The sequence below is a fragment of the Heliangelus exortis genome, chromosome 11, assembly GCF_036169615.1.
Source record: "Heliangelus exortis chromosome 11, bHelExo1.hap1, whole genome shotgun sequence".
Taxonomy (NCBI): Eukaryota; Metazoa; Chordata; class Aves; order Apodiformes; family Trochilidae; genus Heliangelus; species Heliangelus exortis.
In genome coordinates, this window is record NC_092432.1 from 14,532,742 (window position 1) to 14,550,675 (window position 17,934).

The 17,934-nt window shown below is 42.3% G+C and overlaps 2 protein-coding genes across 10 annotated transcripts in view; both read left to right on the plus strand.

Annotated features, from left to right (window-relative positions):
- The window catches only part of ARIH1 (ariadne RBR E3 ubiquitin protein ligase 1), a 59,919-nt gene extending 58,996 nt beyond the window's left edge, over window positions 1–923 (plus strand). Inside the window, exon 14 of the mRNA XM_071754832.1 lies at window positions 116–923. Coding sequence (XP_071610933.1) covers window positions 116–200 — 85 coding nt within the window. The 3' untranslated portion in view covers window positions 201–923. The remainder of the gene's footprint in view (window positions 1–115) is intronic.
- A 150-nt stretch (window positions 924–1,073) lies between these two features.
- The window catches only part of BBS4 (Bardet-Biedl syndrome 4), a 40,864-nt gene continuing 24,003 nt past the window's right edge, over window positions 1,074–17,934 (plus strand). For 4 of the 9 annotated variants that reach the window (XM_071754834.1, XM_071754835.1, XM_071754837.1 and 1 more), the window contains exons 1-3: window positions 1,074–1,377; window positions 1,410–2,933; window positions 4,115–4,166. In XM_071754834.1, coding sequence (XP_071610935.1) covers window positions 2,910–2,933; window positions 4,115–4,166 — 76 coding nt within the window. In that variant the 5' untranslated portion in view covers window positions 1,074–1,377; window positions 1,410–2,909. Of the gene's footprint in view, window positions 1,378–1,409; window positions 2,934–3,848; window positions 3,922–4,114; window positions 4,167–17,934 lie in introns of those variants that run through there. The other 5 variants (XM_071754833.1, XM_071754839.1, XM_071754838.1 and 2 more) reach the window with 5 other exon arrangements.

A 17,934-nucleotide genomic window follows, 5' to 3' on the forward strand; every position in this document is an offset into this window, starting at 1 on the left:
TAATGGGGGAGGTCTCTCATGGAAGCTAGGTTTAAGGTCAGTTGGTGTTCCAGGGTGCTGGGGATGGGCCGTGGTTCCTAACCTGCCTTTCCTCTGCCTTCCCTCTTTGCCACAGATACTGCGAGAGCCGGCGAAGGGTTTTGTTGCAGCACGTGCATGAAGGCTACGAGAAGGACCTGTGGGAGTATATTGAGGACTGAGGGTGGCCCTGCATAAAATGAACTCTTGAAACCTTTCCCATCTCTAGAGTGCTCATGCGACCCCAGTAAAACACACACACACACGAGGCACTGCGCCTGTTACACTGCTGGTCTGTAGTACCGGGCTTCTGTTTTCTTAACAGAAAATTTAAGTAAATTATATTGTAATAATTAAAAAAAAAAAAAAAGTTAGGTAAACCATTGTACAACAGTATTCTAGGCGGCCAATAAGTGTGACAGATGCACTAAAAAAAAACAAACAGAACCCTCCAACTTTAACTTGTAACGTAGCTTCATTCTCCAAGCCGACTCCTTTTTCTTTTCTGTCTTTCTTTTTCCTGTGTGTAGTACAGATGAAAATTTAAACCAGTTTCTTGATACTGCTTTTCATGCCCAAAACAGCCATTTTGTTGTACTTTGGTGAAGGGGAGGTTGCTCTCCTGTCCCCCACCCCCCCCCCTCTCCTCTCTGCCACTCAAGTACAAGGTGAATGTTGCTTGGCTCGCTGTAAAGATGGTTCTTGGGGAAGGGAGGAGGGGGGTACACAGCAAGGAAAAAAAATAAACCAACCTTTGTATATGACTTTTAAAACAAAAAGAGGACAACACAGTATTTTTCAAAGTTGTATATAGCGCATATGCATGGACAAAGAGCAAGTGTGGCACGTGTTTGCATAATGTTTAATTACAAAAAATATTTATTCTTTAAAAATCTTCAAGATTATGTCTATTTGCTGTGCATTTTCTTTCAGTTTGATTTTTTTGTTTTGTTTTGTTTGGTTTGTTTCATTTTTTTTTTTTTCTCTGGGATGGGGTGGGGGAAGTGTGTGCTGGTGTAGTGAATATATAATTTTACTTTAATTTTTTTTTTTAAATTTTTTTTTTCTTTTCTTTTTTTTTTTTTTTTTTTTAAGGCTTTACCACAGAAGTTGGGTTTTTCTTCTTCCTGCAGTTTCTTTACACCCAGGGCTTTGTGTGTGTTTCCCTGTCCCCTGAGGCTTGGTAAACCCTTGTGCATTGCCTTAGTGCCTGATGTACACTGCGATTCAGGATGCTTTGCCCTTTTTTTGGCTCTGGATTGCTACCTGCCGAAATCCAACTTGCCTGTTCCCATCCATGCTCCTCTCTGATCCCAGAGGAGGATGTGTGTGTGTGCGTGCGTGTGTGTGTGCGTGCGTGTGTGTGTGTGTGTGTGTGTATGTATGTATAGACTTTTATTTTAAATTCCAAGGCAGGAAAAAGAGGAGTATTCTTCATCACTTCTCCAAAGACTTGCAGAAAGATTTTGGCTGTGGATCTCCTCTCTCTCCCCCTTTCATCTGTCAAACAGACCCTTCCTTGCTGTTTAAGTTTCACTTACATTATAATGGAGTCGTAACATTGAAAAGGAAAGATGATGGAATTGTCTTTGTGTTTGTTTTGGGCTCAGTTACTGGGCGTACTGTCCTGGCAAATATTTAACACTCCATCTAGCGCAGTAGAAGTTACAATCAGCGGGGTATTTTTCAATTAAAAAGGGGAAAGAACTCATGAGTTAGCTACTGAGTCCGTTTTTATGATTTCTGTAACAAGAGCTATGTTAAAGTAAACAACTGGTGGTGGTTTTATTAAATTTACTCCTGTATAGGAACTCCTTCTGTGGTATTTTGCGCCAGGCGAGTGCCCTCAAAGCTTTCTGCCACGCTGCCAGGGGGAATGTGTGCACATGGAAAACCACAGATTGCAGGCAAGTCAGCAAAGTGCTGTTTTCTGAGTCACTCCAGCTGCCACCAAGAGGAACACCAATGCTTGCAGCCATGCTGTGCTCTCCCCCTGTACGTGTTCTCTATTGCAGCTCCCCTCACAATGCCTCATTTGCCCCATGGATTTGCATGCAGCTGCTTTCCCAGTGCTTTCCCATGACTTTTCCTGCCAGTTCCCCCAGGGTGGGACAGAGCAGGACTGTGGAGGTGTATGGAGTTGTTTGCCTCTACCTTTCAGATGGAGGGTACCCAGGCTTCCCCTTGGCTCAGCACCGTACCCCACTCATCTGTTAACTGCTTTTGAAAGCCACGTCCTCTTCCAGAGCATGCTGAGCCTTGGGTTTGCCCTCCATCCCCCCCAGACTCAGTATTGGAAGGATTTGGGCAGGCTCCAGCCCTGTGGAAATCTGGCCCGTGGTGTCTTGGTGCTTGTTTGCAAGCTTTGGGATAATGATGGTTAAAGCCCCATTTTGTAGCAGCAATCCATGGATGTTCCTCTCCTCCAGCATTCCAGTACTCCCACAGCAAGTGCCCGTTTTTAAGATGGTCCCCACCCCCACCTGCTGCTGCAGGGAGCTCTGCATCCTCCTCTGTGGAAAATAAAAAAGCAGAAAAGGGAACCCCCGTGCATCCCTGCAGCCTCCTGAGTGCTCTCAGAGGGGCATCGGCGGCACGGCCTGACTGAGGGAGGCCCGGGGATTTTCTCCTCACCACTGGCCTTGTTCCCCTTCCAGGATGGAGGAACCGGATAAACCCTTCCTAATAAACGTATATTTTATTATTTCCTTAGTTACTTTGGTGTTTTTGGTAACAAAGGGAGGCCGGGGTCAGGACTGACCGGGGCGGTGAGGGGTAACCTGCCGGGTCCTCCCGCCGCCACCGCCACCTTCCCATCACGCCAGGGCTGAAGCCAACCCGGATGTGGTGGGTAACCATGGTAACGGGCCCTGCTTCCGGCCGCCGCGGACATGGCGGAGCCGCGGGACGCAGCGGTGAGGGGGCCGCGGTGTGGCTGAAGGGTGGCCGGGGGGGGGGGGGGGGGCGGCGTGGCGTGGCGTGGCGTGGCGTGCTTTGAAGAGTGAAATTGTAATTCTTGCGGACTTGGTGTTGCAAACGGAAGTTGAGCCTTATTCGGACTTCAGTTGGAGTTGCTATGTCCCGCTTACTGTTTTCTTATCATTAGTGGCTTCTTAGGAAAATAAATGGTCTTGGAATAAGGCAGAAAGAGTCCTCGCATGTATAAATGAATAAAATAAATGTATTTAAAAAATCGGATTAAAAGGTGAGGGTTGAAAAAAGGAATAAATGCCCTTTTTTGTGTGTGGCGGAGAGTGGTCGTTAATGGAGCTCTGTGGGTATCTGTACCAGGCCTGGGGTGTTGTGCAGCATACCTGGAGGTGATCTGGATGAAAGGATGGTCAGAAAGTTATTCAGGTGAGAGGCGAGTATGAGAAACTACAGGAAAGTCCTAACAGTGCTGAATAGCAGGATTTAGAGGTGAAACGGGGTGAGAGGCTTTGTGCTGGTTCTTGCTGCAGAGGAGGAATTGCTTGAGGTTGGCAATTTTATGCTTTTCACAACAGGAATCTAAAAAGTGTACAAACCAATAGAAATTAATAAGAAACAAAACTGATAAAAGGCTTTCCTGCATACATCTGGGTTGTTCCTACATCTCAGGTTCCTACATCTCTGGTCCACCCCACCTCCAGTCAGCAAAGAGCAGAGTAAGAGGATATTACCAAACATCATAAAGAATCAGGGTAGACTGAATCTAATGGTTCCCCTGAAGTCACTTTGCTCTAGTTAACTTTATAAATGTTTTATAAGAAAACTTTGAACATCTTCCTGTGTGATTTCTAACTAGCATCTGAAATGCTCAAATTCTGTATTGTTTTGGTTTTTTTTTTAAGGTAGCAATCACTGTATAGAATCCTAATAAGTGGCAGTGAGCCTAGGGAGCAGCAATGGACTGTAAAACAAGTGGTTTTATTTTATCTACCTTGGCAAAGAGAAATCTCTCCACTTATGGTGAGGAAGTCTCTCTAGCAGCAATGACACTGGTTCTGTGCCCTCTTTTGTGATTTGCCACTTGCTTTTTGTAATTATTTTGTAGAACAGATCTTCCAGAAGCCTTGCCTGATATATTTAATCTCCCTTTTTTCTGTCTTTTCAGGTTTCTTCACTGCCAGCAGCTACAGAACCTGCCCGACTCCATCGCAAGAAAGGTTTGTTTGAAGAAACAGTTGTGGGATTTTTGTCTGGTTGTTTTTTACATCTCTTTACAGTATGTGCAGCTGTCCAGTAAGAAATAAATGTGCACTGGAAAAGGATGAGACTTATTGGAGTGAAGGTTCATAGTTTTGTTCTTAGGTGATAGTACTGAAATAAGCTTCTGAAGTACTTTGACAAGTACTGTTTTCTGGAGTCTATGTGATCACTGGCTGTTGCTGGCTGGTATTGCACCTGCAGCCAGCATCACGTTTGCTTATAACCTAAGGTAGTGTTGATTTTGTTGTGCACATACTCATTGGGCTGCTAATGAGTTTGATACTCACTTATCTTTCTAAATAATAAGAAAGGTTTGGTTGTTTTAGGTCCTTTGGAGTGATGCTTTGCTGGAGAAATGATCTTGGGAAACTAATGTTGTGTCTCCTTGATTCTTCATGTCAGGTTTCCTAAGTTTTGAAGTAACAGGGATTTATTTGCAAGTGAATTGGAACTAGACAGGTTGTGACTGGTTTTAGATGTAGTTTACTTTTTTGTTTTTGTTTTCATACTGAAAGTGAGTGTTAATTAACTCAACTGTGTCATTTTAAAATGTTGGGTGAGTCTGCACTGGAACAGGAACAATTTCAGTTATTGATTCAGAATGTTTGACGAAAGCTTGATGTTTTGCAAGGGGTCTGATGGATTCTGCAGCACTTTTGGTGCTGCAGCCTCTCCTATTCCCCCCTCTCTCACTCTTGTGACTTGACTGGTCCCAGTTCCACTCAGCAAATGTTTCCTTTTCTGTGGCACTGATCCGTGCTTGTGTTTCTAGTGTGGATCTCTTCTCCGTAGGGACTTTCGCACCTGCCTAGCATGAGACTTGGAGAGGTTTTTTTGTGTGGATTTTTCTTTCTTAGGTGTCCGGAGAGCCCCATCAATTATGATTATGACAAAGAGTGAACTCTGAAGTGTAGCTGTAATCCCAGTATAGTCACAGATCAGAAACAGTCCTGCTTTTCCCTTTCAATTTAGGGAAGCTGATTTTCCACCTTTTTCTGCCCTGAATGTGTGATGTGCCTGTCAGAGTGTGCACGTGGAGGGTATCATTTGTGTTACTAAATTCCTTGTGATGGTGCCTGCCTTGGTGATAATGCTGGCATTAACAAAGGAGCTTCTTTGGCATCTGAGTGCTACATTACAGTTTCTGCCTAAAGATGAGGTTCTCTGTCTTGGATGTAGGCCCTGGGAAGCTGGTGAAGCCACTTTGCTTTTCTTTTTGGGAGGTGAGGCCAACATTGCATGGTCCCAGTTTCTGGCAGGAGAATTCCAGCACTTGAGCAGAGTGTCGGTGTCCTGGAGATGGTTCTTGATGTAGTCCTGCAGTTGGTGGCTTGCACAAGTCAGGCCTCTTTTGTACATTGCTGGCAGGAAATGATTGCTGCTGCTTCAGGTCTGTATGCATGTAAATATAAACCAAAATTTACTTTTATTTTGACTGCCAGCTCTTTTAGAGCAAGGATGACTACTTTGAACCAATTAGCATGGCTTCCATGGAAGCACTAATTCGCTCCTTGATGAGGAAGTTCCTCTCCATCCTTTTCTATTAAGATCATGACTCTGATGTCATCCTCAGTAACCCCCACCTTACTCTGCCCCATCATGCAAGTCCCATCTATGATATTTGCACTGTTTTTATAGGACAGTCTATGCTTGTGGTTCTCTAGATTAAGAGATTTGTAGAGGGATCAAACTGATTGTGTCTGCCAAGAGATGGCCTGTCACGCCAGCACTTCTTCCTGGTGGGCTGAGGTCTGTTAAATCAACTCTGCGTAATTTATGAGCAAATGGAATAGCTGAGGAAGAAAGATGGGGCCATCAGGCTTACAGACAAGCCGTGGAGGTGCACTGGGTAGAAGCTGTCGTGCCTCTGCCAGCTTGCTTGTTAAGTTGTCTGTCAGGTGCCTTCCTGCTTCTGAGTGTGCGTGATGTCCTCTTGGTTGTTCAGGAAACGAGCTGTGGGGGTTGCAGTTTTCCTGGTGGGACTGCATCTCCAGATCCCACCTGCTGCTTGATAAAGGGCTGCTTGTTCCTGGCTGCGAAGGAGGAATTCTCTCTCCTACTCAGCAGCATTTCATGTTAACATCCCTGAAACAGATCTGGGGACCAGTTGGCATCCCAAAGGTTGGGATTTGGGAGAGTCTGTCTCCCAGGCAGGTCAGCTCAATAGGAAGATGAGGAACATTCAACACATCATACCAAGGGCCTGGAGCAGATGGTGGTGCTAGTAAGGGAAAGGTGCTGTGAGCAGCTCTCAGGTTGGAAATCTCTACATCTAACAATCTAAATTAACCAGCAGAAGGCAAACCCCTTGGTGTATCTTGTAGCTGCACAACCATTATTCAGCAGCTGACACATTAGTAGCTAAAACCATTCATTATTTTGTCCTTTACCCCCTGTGGAGAGAGCTGCTCTGCAAATGAATTCCGTTTGTTGCTGTATCACGATCCACATCTCTCCTTGTGTTGGTGTTTTGTCCCCAAGCAATTTATGGTAGAATAAAGGTAACTCTCTTCCTTGAAGTGATGTAGAGTTAATATCAGCCTGCTGAGATAGGGTTTTTATCTCCTTTCTGCATTTTAAATTAATCAGATATTTACCAAAATGCTTTACTGGTTTTGAATTGAAATAGGCTGCCTCCCATTTTTCCACTTTCCTTTTGCCAATCAAATAATTTTGTAGTAACTTATATTACTGTACCGGAGAGGTACTTTTAGCAGCTTATACTGTTAATTTTATGGAACATATCTTGAATTTATTTCCTTTTATCATGGGAAAAAATATTTAGAAAGAAGGTTCTGGGATCATGTTAGTCTAATAACAGTTCAGAGGCTAAGGGAACAATTTTAAATGCATTTGGATTTCTTCTCAAATACTAAACCTCAGATTTTCTGAAATGCAGTGATGGCTTTTTAATAACAGGATAGAATCCTATATATACTATAATGAACACACTCAAGCAAAATGAAACAGATTTCACTTGAGTCACTGGGAAGAACTCGGGCTAGAAATCCTTTAGACTGTGACCAAGGAGAACTGGGAGTTGTTACCAGCCTCCTCCGTTTACCCAAGGAAGGGTCAGGTAGATAATTTTCAAAGTGAAAATCTTCCCCTTGTGAATTGTAAAAGGATTAGCAGGGATTAAGTGTTCTCCTCAGGCCTGGGTGCTGGGTTATTTTTTGGATGCTTTGTAGATTTTTTTTTTCTAGGGCTTGAAGCAAGGAATTCTGCCTTGGATTAACTGTGAGCTTTGACAAAACACTTTGACTTCTGTTTCTTTATATTAGTCAACCATAAGATCATTCTAATATTTGATGGTGGTATTTGGATGCTGCAGATTTTCAGTTAACAGAAGATTAGGAGACATCAGGTGAAAAATACTGTATAAATGCATGTATATTACTGGGCCTCTTAGGGTGCTCCTAAAGCTAGTACTAAAGGGTGTAGGCAAGATATATGGGAGAAATTTTGGCCATAGCCTGTGGCTATGTCTGCATCCTGCCCACTGGGCATTTCACATCCTCAAGGCTTCACAACAGAGCACTTCTGTAAAATAAACCAGGTGTCTGGATGTTTGAAAGCTTGTGAGTCTTCATCTTAGTATTTTTTTTTAAGGCGGGTCCCACTTCTCATGTGATTATGAGCATAAGTAGCAAAAATGTCTTGTGAGGCTGTGCTGAGTCTTTGGAAGGGAAGCAATGAAGTTCCCTCTGCTTTTATTACCATCTCCCTTTCAACAACTTAAGTTACTGACCTGAGATGAAAACAGCTGATGAAATGAGTTTCTCAGCAATCAACACACAAGTGCTCTGTGTCCCTTGGTAAATAACACCAGATTTGGCTGTTGCAGATAAATTCCTTAATAGAAGTAGGGAAATATGTAATGGATATGTGTGTTTTCAAGCTGTGCTTCTATCCTTTTATTAAACTCTTTGGTAATGAGGGTGTTCTTCATTGTGGCTCAAAGTCACCACACTTGTACCACGCAGAAACCTGTGTTTTGGATAGATGATGACATGGTATTTTGCATCTTAGAGTAGTTTCTTTTGTTTATTTGAACCTTGAAATATTCTCAGTTTTGTGTAACAAGTTTGTGTTGTTCTTGTCCAGCTAAATCCCAGGTCAGTATTTTGTGTTTTCATGTGACTGCTTATCCTTGAAGCCATGGATGTAGTGCCTGGCTTCTAATAGAAAATAATTGCCTGTGCAGTAAAGCTCACTTGGTCTGCTATTGGCTTTAGTTAGGAAGCACTTATGGTGAAAAACAGTCTTGAAATGAGACAGTTAGATAATAAATAACTTTGAGATTATGTAGAAGTGGGTAAGTGGCTTCCAATGATCTGTCCTGCAAAACTGCTGCTCTCTCCGGGTGACTCCCACTCTCACAGATGAACTGAAGGGATCCCTGCTGCTCCTGCAGGTATTTCAAGGGATCCTCCAAGTATTTTAATGGCTTGAGCACTCTGAAAAGCACTTTTTAGTACCCTGAGGAGTAGATTCTGTGCTCGCAGAGCTGATAATTTCTGAATTCCTGGTATATTTTCTTAAATCAGTATAAATCCATTCTTTGAACCAGCTTCAAAGCTGCCTTTGAACTTGTAAGAGTGAAGCAGCCTGACAAATTGAGATAAAAAGCTGCCCCCTTGAGTTAATTAATACTTTTAAGAGTGTCAAAAAGAAAAGATGTTAGTGGAAATGTCGGGGGTGTGGGGGAGCAAATGCAGTTCTCTGTATCTGTACCTACCAATTTGTGGCCATTTGGACATGTGCAACCCAGATTTTTCAGTCCATGTGAACCTGCGACCTTGTGGGAAGAAAATGGTTGCTAAATAACATAGATTAGTTGTAATTACATTATTGTCTTATGTAAGAGACTCTGTTATGTCTCTGCAATAAGCAGGCAGCAGCACTGTGGGTTTTTTGTTCAGGGTCTGATACAGCTATTAGTTTGGAAAAGTGAGATTTTAAAAAAGGAAAGTCGTGGTTTTGGGTCATTAAATTGTATAATATACTTCATTTCACCCTCTTCTCTCCAAAATAACAGCCCTGTAATCCCTGCACCATGCAGAACTGGGACTATTTAAATCTGAATGTGCCAGCACAGCTCTGCCCTCTTGTGTGTGCACTTTAGTATCTGTGATGAGAGGAGCAGGGAATCCTTGGCTGGCATCACAGCACAGGGGTGCTTTTCTGCCAAGCCTGATATCCCAGCAAAATTTTAGCACTCATTTTTAAATCAGAAGGTTCATGGCTTCAGTTCTAACTTTACACCTTTTGGCATCTGTCAAACAGCTCTGTGAAGAGGAAAATCTGTATTTTCTCCTTCAGCCTGAACAAGAGTAATCTGAGTGTCTGTTGATAATTTGATAATAAATATATTGCAGTGGATTAGGATGATGAGGAGGGTGAAATTTGGTAGCCCAGTTTTAGAGGATGTAACTGTGCAACTGCAGCATATACTTTAGGAACAGATTTAAATGGGTGCATTTGTTTTTTGAAGTTCATTGGAAAATCCTTACTGCCAGGCAAGCTTCTTTTGTATTTTAAAACATTTGCCTTCAGGTTTGTCTGTTGTCTTGCTGCTTACAAATGAAGTAGCCTCTCCGATTGTGAATTAAAAAATATTTTTATAAAAATAGCAAGTAACAAATTCCAGAAGCTTGGGATTAATCTTTTTGACTTGATACGTCTCTGTGAGCAGATCACCTGTAATCTGTATGTAGTCAGTGGAGAGTCCATTTGATGCCATTCCTCTGACCTCTCTCATCCACCTGTCTTGGGATGTAATCCTTGCTACCTAAGGATGCATATTCCTCTGCCATCAAGACAGCCCAGGGCAGGTGGCTCAGATGTCTTAATTTTCAGAGACTTAAGTGAAGGGAGATACATCAAGAATGTCAGAGTTTACATTGTCTGTGGAACTTGAATTGGTGCCTTTGAATCTTTAGTGGTAAACTTCAGGTTGGCTGTAGTCCAGCTCTCCAGAGGCATCTGTTGCACAGAAATTATAGGACTTGCTGAGAATGGAACATCTCACTGAGGGCTTTTAAAATAAAGATATCTCTGTTACTCAGTGTACAGCCAGTTGTCTTGTTTATCTTCAGCTATCAGTTCCCACAGACAAATTTCCTGGTGCTCCAAGGTTCTTCCGTGTCCTACCAAAACCATGCATTATGTGTTTAGGTCTCTTAAGAGACAATACTTGCTTGTCAAGAAGACATTTTGGGTTCCCCAGTACTTGAGGTCTTGCTTTTTCAGCGTTACTGAGCACATGTGCTGCAACACTTCCATGGCCAGAGCCTGCTACTTGCTGGAGTGAGCGCTGACTGGGACGCTCTAGCTCTCATGTCTTTCAGTTTAAACAGACAAAAATATGGATGGCCATGGAGTAGCTGCCTTTGGGAAGTGTGGCTAGATTTGTGGAGGATTTTAGTATTTTCCAGCTTTGTGACCAAGATCAGAGTGAGGTTTCTTGCCTTCATAGCAGTTTTACAGTTGTCGTACCAAAGAGACTGTCCTCTCACTCCTTCCAGGATCTGTCCCACTTGCAGCAGGGGTTTTAATCGGCAGAACAGATGCTGCAGAAGTCTTGTGATTTAGTCACCGTTTTACTCATATTTCTCCACAATTTAATTCACTGTCTGACCTTGATTCATTTTTATATTTATCGTCATGAGGATCCGACCTGGAAAACTTTATCCTCAGGCAACAAGTCTGCATAATTTTGCACACTCAAAAAATAGGGTCTCGCAGTAGGAAGTGTTGAACTGCTTGCAAGACCAGCTATGATATCTTCTGCTTTGGCAGTGGATGAAATGAGGACAGGTTCTTGGTACTCCTCCCTGTTGAGTGGGAAATATCAAAGCCTGTCAGGGCTGGATCATGGTGCTCTCCCTGCTGTAATTTTATTCAGCTTTTAAGAAGGAAAGCTTTTCCCTACAAATGCCATGTAATGATTTTAGTTTCAATTTCCATGTAAAATACTTGATGCCATGGACAGAAAAAGACAAAGCATAAGAATTTAAGCCAAAGGAAGGATTAGAGTGGAAATCCCAAAACTACTGTGCTCCTGATACTGGAATTATTGAGAAGCTGGCTACACAGGTTATTTTGGGATATGCCTGCAGCCAGTGCTGCTTAGTTTGCAGGGGGAAATGTCTTCCATCCCTGGCTTTGCTGTGGGAGGAGACAGTGGGTAGTCTCAGTTAATCTCTCAGACCTCCTGTGCTATTTATAAGCTGCTTCTTTCAGAAGCCCTGTGAGGTGGTGTGCTCTGCCTCCTTTCTTTGGGAACAGCATTGGCAAACAGACAGACACCCAGAGGGAGCTCCGTCTCCTTCTTGCCTACAAGAGCACAGGGCATCAAGAAGGAAAAAGATGGTTTAAAAGCAGCAGATAACAGTTGAGAAGCGATGCCAGGGGTTGGATCCTTTAATATCTCCAGGCATAGACTCTGCCTTCTCAGGGATTTGAGAGCTGTTATGCAAATCTGCCCATTTTTTTTTTCTAGACAAGCTCACGTTTAAAAGCAAAAATAGCAAAAGCTCTTTCAGATCCTTGTTTTTCTTCAGTGCTCCGCAGTCAGCAACAATGATCAAAATTGGCTTGTGTAGAGGAAAGACTTTCATTTTTGATTTTTTTTAAGCAAATGCAGATTATACATTTTCAGTTTCCTTTGTGCAGTATTAATTTGTTAATAATTTCACCCCAGTGTTATTTGTTTTATCACATTTTAGACTCAAATAAAGCAATATTAGGCTTGATTCAAATTTTGTGTGTAGTAATGGTTAGGATAATCTGTGCTAATATAAGTAATACTCTCTTCTCTCATCAGAGTCAGGACTACAACACAGTGCTAACTCACCACCCTGGTGCTGCTAACAGAGATTTCCCAGTAACCAGACTGGTTTTGCCACTGGGAGCCATGCTGTGGCACTGGGAAGTCTGAAGTGGCCACAAGTGTGTATTTATTTACAGATCTTCCCATTTTACCTTAAAGTTAAACACGAGCAGCACCTACTAGGAGACCTTTATATTGAATTATCAGTGTAGTTGTTTGTCTTGTAAATAAATACATTTTTATTTGGAGTAACTCATGACTATAAATGATTTAAATATGGAAAACCACCGAAGGCTGAACTGGCAAATCTTTAAGATTTATACAGTGTAAACTAACACCAGAAATTTCTTTTGTCTTCTCCCTGGTGTTTAAATCAGCTTTAAGATAGAATTTTTGGCTCTTTATGTAGCTTTGGCTAATTCTCCTGTAGGGGGAGGTGTAGAGTCAGAAATGTTGCTTTTTTTGTTGAAACCTGCTGCTGTTTTTCAGCCTCCTCTCCGTTTTCTCTGCGTATTGTGAAGCTATTAATACACGATAGGAAGATCACAGCTATGAATTATGGTTTTCTTGCCAGCACCAGAGCTGTCTATGATGAGTTTTATTAACCCCAGCTGACTGTAAATAACGAGGAACCATACAGGTTTAGTGTTTGATTTAAGAGTGTTTCAGCAGCAATTTGCAAAAGGGAAGACAGAGGGAAGGGGATTGAACAGAGAGAATGGTGACAGCAAAGGATTATCTTCTGTTTTCTGTTGTTTATATCTATTTTACACGATTGAGCAGTTGTGTACACAGACACTTCTATTCTCACATATATATGTGTGTACTCGCACACAATGGGTGAAATACAGCAGGTACAACCTCCTCTGGGTGGTGACTTTTGGAGTTATTTTTCATCATCACTGAGTTTTGAATACATGAGGTCTCAATTGTCAAACTGGAAGGATGTATCCAGGTGTAGGAAGGCCAATGTTCCTGTGTTACTTTCCTTTCAAAGCTGTAATGTGTTTATGTTGCTACATTCTTAACAAAAGCCTGAGAATATCTGGGTAAGGAGGAGGATTTCTTGTTCAGTCTGTCTCTGCACCAGACTAGCTGGGAATTTTTAGGATGCTTCACTACTGTCAAGGCAGTCTTATTATTCTTAAATCTGAAGACATTGAGATTAGGGCTTAAAAATGCTTTTCATCCATTATTCATACATTCTTCTGGAAAATACAATTTCTTGGCTGTGGTGTATTTGTTTTATAGTAGCTATTGGACTTTGTGCCTTACTATTTTAATATTATTTTTGTTTAGGAGGTACTCATTACCTCTCTGTCACTGGCTTTACAAACAGCAGTGTAATTCCTGGCATTGGCAACTTGTGAAGCTCAGGGCAAAAAGAAGATCTGCACAGCTGGCTTCATCCTCACCTCTCTGAGGAAAACCTCTATGGTGGCAGGCTGAGGGAGCTGGGGTTGTTCAGCCTGGAGAGGAAAAGGTTGAGGTTGTTCAGCCTGGAGACCTTGGAGCACCCTCCAGTATTGCAGAGGGTGCAAGAGTATTGCAGAGGCAATCTTATTGCCTATAAGAAAAGATGGGGACAGGCTTTTTAGCAGGGCCTGTATTGTTAGGACAAGAGATGATGGCTTTAAAGTGGAAGAGGAGAGATTCAGAGTAGATCTAAGGAAGACATTCTTTGCTGTGTGTGTGGTGAGACACTGACCTGGATTGCCCAGAGGGCTGTTAGGTGCCACTGGAAACATTCAACATACAGCCTTCAAGTTGGATGGGGCTCTGAGCAGCCTGGTCTAGTTGAAGATGTCCCTGCTCACTGCAAGGGGATTGGACTAGAAGGGGCCTTTAGGGCCCTGTCCAACCCAGAGTATTCTATGATTCTGTGGTTCCCTCCCTGCCACTTTAAATTAACATGGCTGTGAGAGCACCAGGCTTCAGGCTGGACTGCAGCCACAGCTGTGCCTGGCAGTGAACCTTCCCCAGGCTCTTCAGGTGGGAATAAATGTCACCCTGGCAATAATGTCAGCAGATGTCTCCAGGAGGCTGAATTGGGAATGGAGGGATGGGCGGGATGTCCATCCTGGAAGACTTTCTTGTGTTGCCTATCAGATATGGATGGTCTCCTCCAGCAGAAGGTGAATCATCTTCATACTGCTGTGAGTTTGTTGTTAAGCTGATGACTGGAATTACTTTAAGGTGGGACATGAACATTGAATAAAGAAAATCAAGCCTGCTTCTGAGCTTTGGGGTTTGCCTGGCAGTGGAAGATGATAACCTTGCTCCCTCACGGCCTCGCCGTAGCAAGCCTTCCCACTTTGGTTGCTTCACAGCAAGATGCACTTCACTAAATTCTTCATTTGGGTGCTGCTTTTTTAATAGCAAAAGGTCACAATAGAGACTTGGGTAATTGCCTCTGTGTTTATTAGTTTTGAACCTACCCGTGTGCTTGAATGCTGTTTTATTTACAAGATGCAGTTCTTAATTTGAATCGGAAAGGGACAGTTGAGTTGGGATCCAGGTTATGTCTTTGGGATAATTTTACCCACATACCTTCCTCCGTGGATCCAGACCATGGCTTGTGAGGCTTTTGCAGAATTAAAAAAAAAAAAAAAGAATAAATTTGTTTTATTTAATTACTTTTCTGAGGATTTTCTGTAATATCCTTGTGCTGTATGTTAGATATGTTTTAGATTTTTATAGATTTTGGTCTGGTCTCCTTTGTGTCTTCTCAAATGTTTTGCTTCTCTGGTTCTCCTCCAGGCTCTTCTCGCTGCTGCTTGCTTGGCTCACTGCGTGTTGGATTGCAAAGCTGGAGGGACTGAGAGTGAACTGGGGCACTGACTCTTTCAACTAAGTTTGGGTGGAGGAGAGCTGGTGCTTTAGCAATTGTTTCCCCTATGAAATTTGGTAGGAGCCTTCCAGGTCTTTTTTACATCCTCTCTCTTTACAGCAGTCTCAAAATCCTTTTATTAAACCTAAACCCCACTGTTTGATAGTTCGTATCTAAGCTATAATTACCCAATATGAAGATGCAAGCACAAAATAATTTCCCAGGGAGGTTTATACAAAAGGGGATGACTCTGATTATTTTTCTTGCAGTCCTTTGAGGAAAATCTTTAAAGAGGATGAACAAAGCAAAGAGTGATGATAGCGCAGCACAGAGACAAACCTGATGATCTCACTCCGATTCTGTCGGGGTTTCTGCTCCAGTGATTTCCTTAAAGGAGCATTGTCAGAAAGAAAAATAACATTACTGAAAGTGGGTTGTACAATCAATCACTGGCCACTGAGAAAGAGGGGGATCAGGTGGATTCCCTTTTGAACTCAATCAAAACACTTCAAAGAAACTGACATGTCTTTTGACTGAGGTATTTAATCGCATATTTAGTTCCTGACTCCTTGTTGCCATTGCTGGACTTTTGTAATCCCAGAAAGGAAGGCTAAAAGGTAATTATGTAAGTTATAAATCCTTTTCACTGGAGATACCAGGTTTTTTGATAACTGCTTTTTCATGGACTGGCCCTTGAGCAGATTTATTTACTGAAAATAATGGTTTGGTTTTTTTTTTCCCCCTCATTGTTTGATTGGTGTATAGTGTAAACTACTACTGGCTAACCTGCAGTCCCTGCATCCCTGCAGTGCCTGGGTTATTTGTGAGGGCTCTGTGAAAGGTGACAAAGAAAAGTGTGTCATTGTACGATCCACAGCAGTTACTTATGAGAAACTTCTCAAGGGCTGAGTATTGAAGAAAGTGGAGAACTGCCATGTAGGCAGCCTGAGAACTTGATCAATGTGCTCAGTTCCTCCTGGTGAGGCCAAATTCAGTGGCTTTTCTCCATGCAGAAATCTTCTGAGTGAATAGTTTGGGGCAGTGTATGCTCCTGGCTCTGATTAATGTGAGATTGCAAACCATTAGATGCCATATGGAGTCTCCACTGTTCCTGAACATCCTTGTGCTTGAGAAGGCTGAAGTGTTCTGCCAAAGCATCTTTTGGTTCTTCTGCGCCACCTCGCAGTCCCTGTGGCCAGATCCAGCTGTTCCTCCCTGTTCAGGCTGATGCAGCAAGAGCTGAGTGACACACATCGTTTGCATGGGGTGGTTTTTAAGGCATTTTGTGGGTAATAATAAACTTGGAAAAAGTGAATGGATGTTAGGACCAGTGATGATTGAAACCGATCCTTTCAAAAGGCACAAAATGTTTGTTGTATTTCCTTTCACTGGAGTTATTTTGTTACATGTCCTTATAGTCCTGAGTAGCCAGGGATTTGTATTTCCCTCCTTTTCAGAACCTTTTGCACTGAATCAGCTTTTATCATCAGGCTGAGGAAGCAAACCTAAGGGAGATGAATGCAGGAGTAGGTATCTCACTGCTTTTGTGGAAGAACAGAAACACAGATTGATATGGTTGAGAGGCATATAGGTAATCATACTACTGATCTCTGCATCTGAATACAGAGCTTGGTAATAATCCTTTACTACTCACAACCCCCTTTTTGAGTATTAGACGCGTTACTGTGTCAAATCAATTGATTGCTTTACAGTTTCTACATTCTCCTTCTCTGTGCTCTGTAGGTCCCACACAAGGTTTGGTTCATGGTATTTATGCTGGGTATCTTCAGAGAAGGGGTCAACTGTTATTTTCTTCCTGGACTAGGCTCAGGGAGTCTTATCAGCTTTCTTCTATCAGTCTTTGTGTTTGCTTTGTATTCAGATCTAAGATTCACTTACATCTGTGAATTAATCTAGACATCTTTTAAGAAAGACATCAAAATAGTTTGCCTTTTTCAGCTTGCTTGCCTTAAGGACAAAGAAAAGAAAAAAGTAGGGTAATGTCTTCTGAACCAGATTTGTGGCTAATTCCAAATGAGTTTTAGGAGTGTAAAAGCTCAATGTGTTTTCCCAATTCCACGCAGTTATCCTTAGCTCAGCGTATCACTGGGGGAAGCAAATCTCTGCAGATGTGAATGCTGTTCACTTCTATGTTTTGTGGTGTCTTTTGATTTCTCTGTTTTCTCTCTAGCCTAGCTTTTATAGGTAACTCCTCAGGGGTTTTGCAGTCTTGAATCCAGAAGGTAGGCAGTGTTTGTTTTACCCTTTTCTTTTGCAGCTTGATACTCTGCTTGGCATTCACTCTGACATTCAGCAGTTCTTATTGCCCAGCCCTGTTCTCAGCAGGTGTTTCCATAGCGTGGGAGTGGAGTGGAATGTCCCTCTGATCTTAAAAGTGTGAAAAAGCCTTTTCCTTTAAGAATTAACACGTTCCATCCTCTTGCTCATGTGCTGTCCTATTATGTTAGCCCAAAACATTGATGTAGGCTCTAAAATATTGTAGTCTTTACCATCTCAGCTGGCAATACACTAAAGCCAGGTAGCTTTGCTGTATATTTTAATGATTAATGATGCTATTTCTTTTTAAACTTCCAGTAAGGAGATACAGATGGCTGCAGACCAGGTGGGGTATGTCCAGTGGGTCTTAACAGAGATTAATCCCTATTTAAATAATTTTCATTGCTTATAATGATTCAGGACTTTGCAATTTTAAGCTGTATTAGTAGGTACAAAATAGCAAAGTGTACTCTAATTTTGAGTTTAATAGAAGTCATTATTGTTAAACAGACTTTGCAACATTTGCTCTTAAAACCATGCTCAGAAAAGAAAGCATGAAGCACTCAAGAGTGTCTGGTTCAGTGTTTTGTATCTGATAGTGTCACCAGGAAGAGCACCCAAATCTGGCTGCTTTCTGTTGGTGCATTTCTAGCATCCCCAAGTCCTGTGTTCCTCAGAAAAGTCAGCCTGCCTATCCCTGGCACCTGTAATAACTTACACAGGGAAGTAGTGGCAAATCTGTTAATAATTCTGTCAATGGACTTCAGAACAGCAGCCCTCC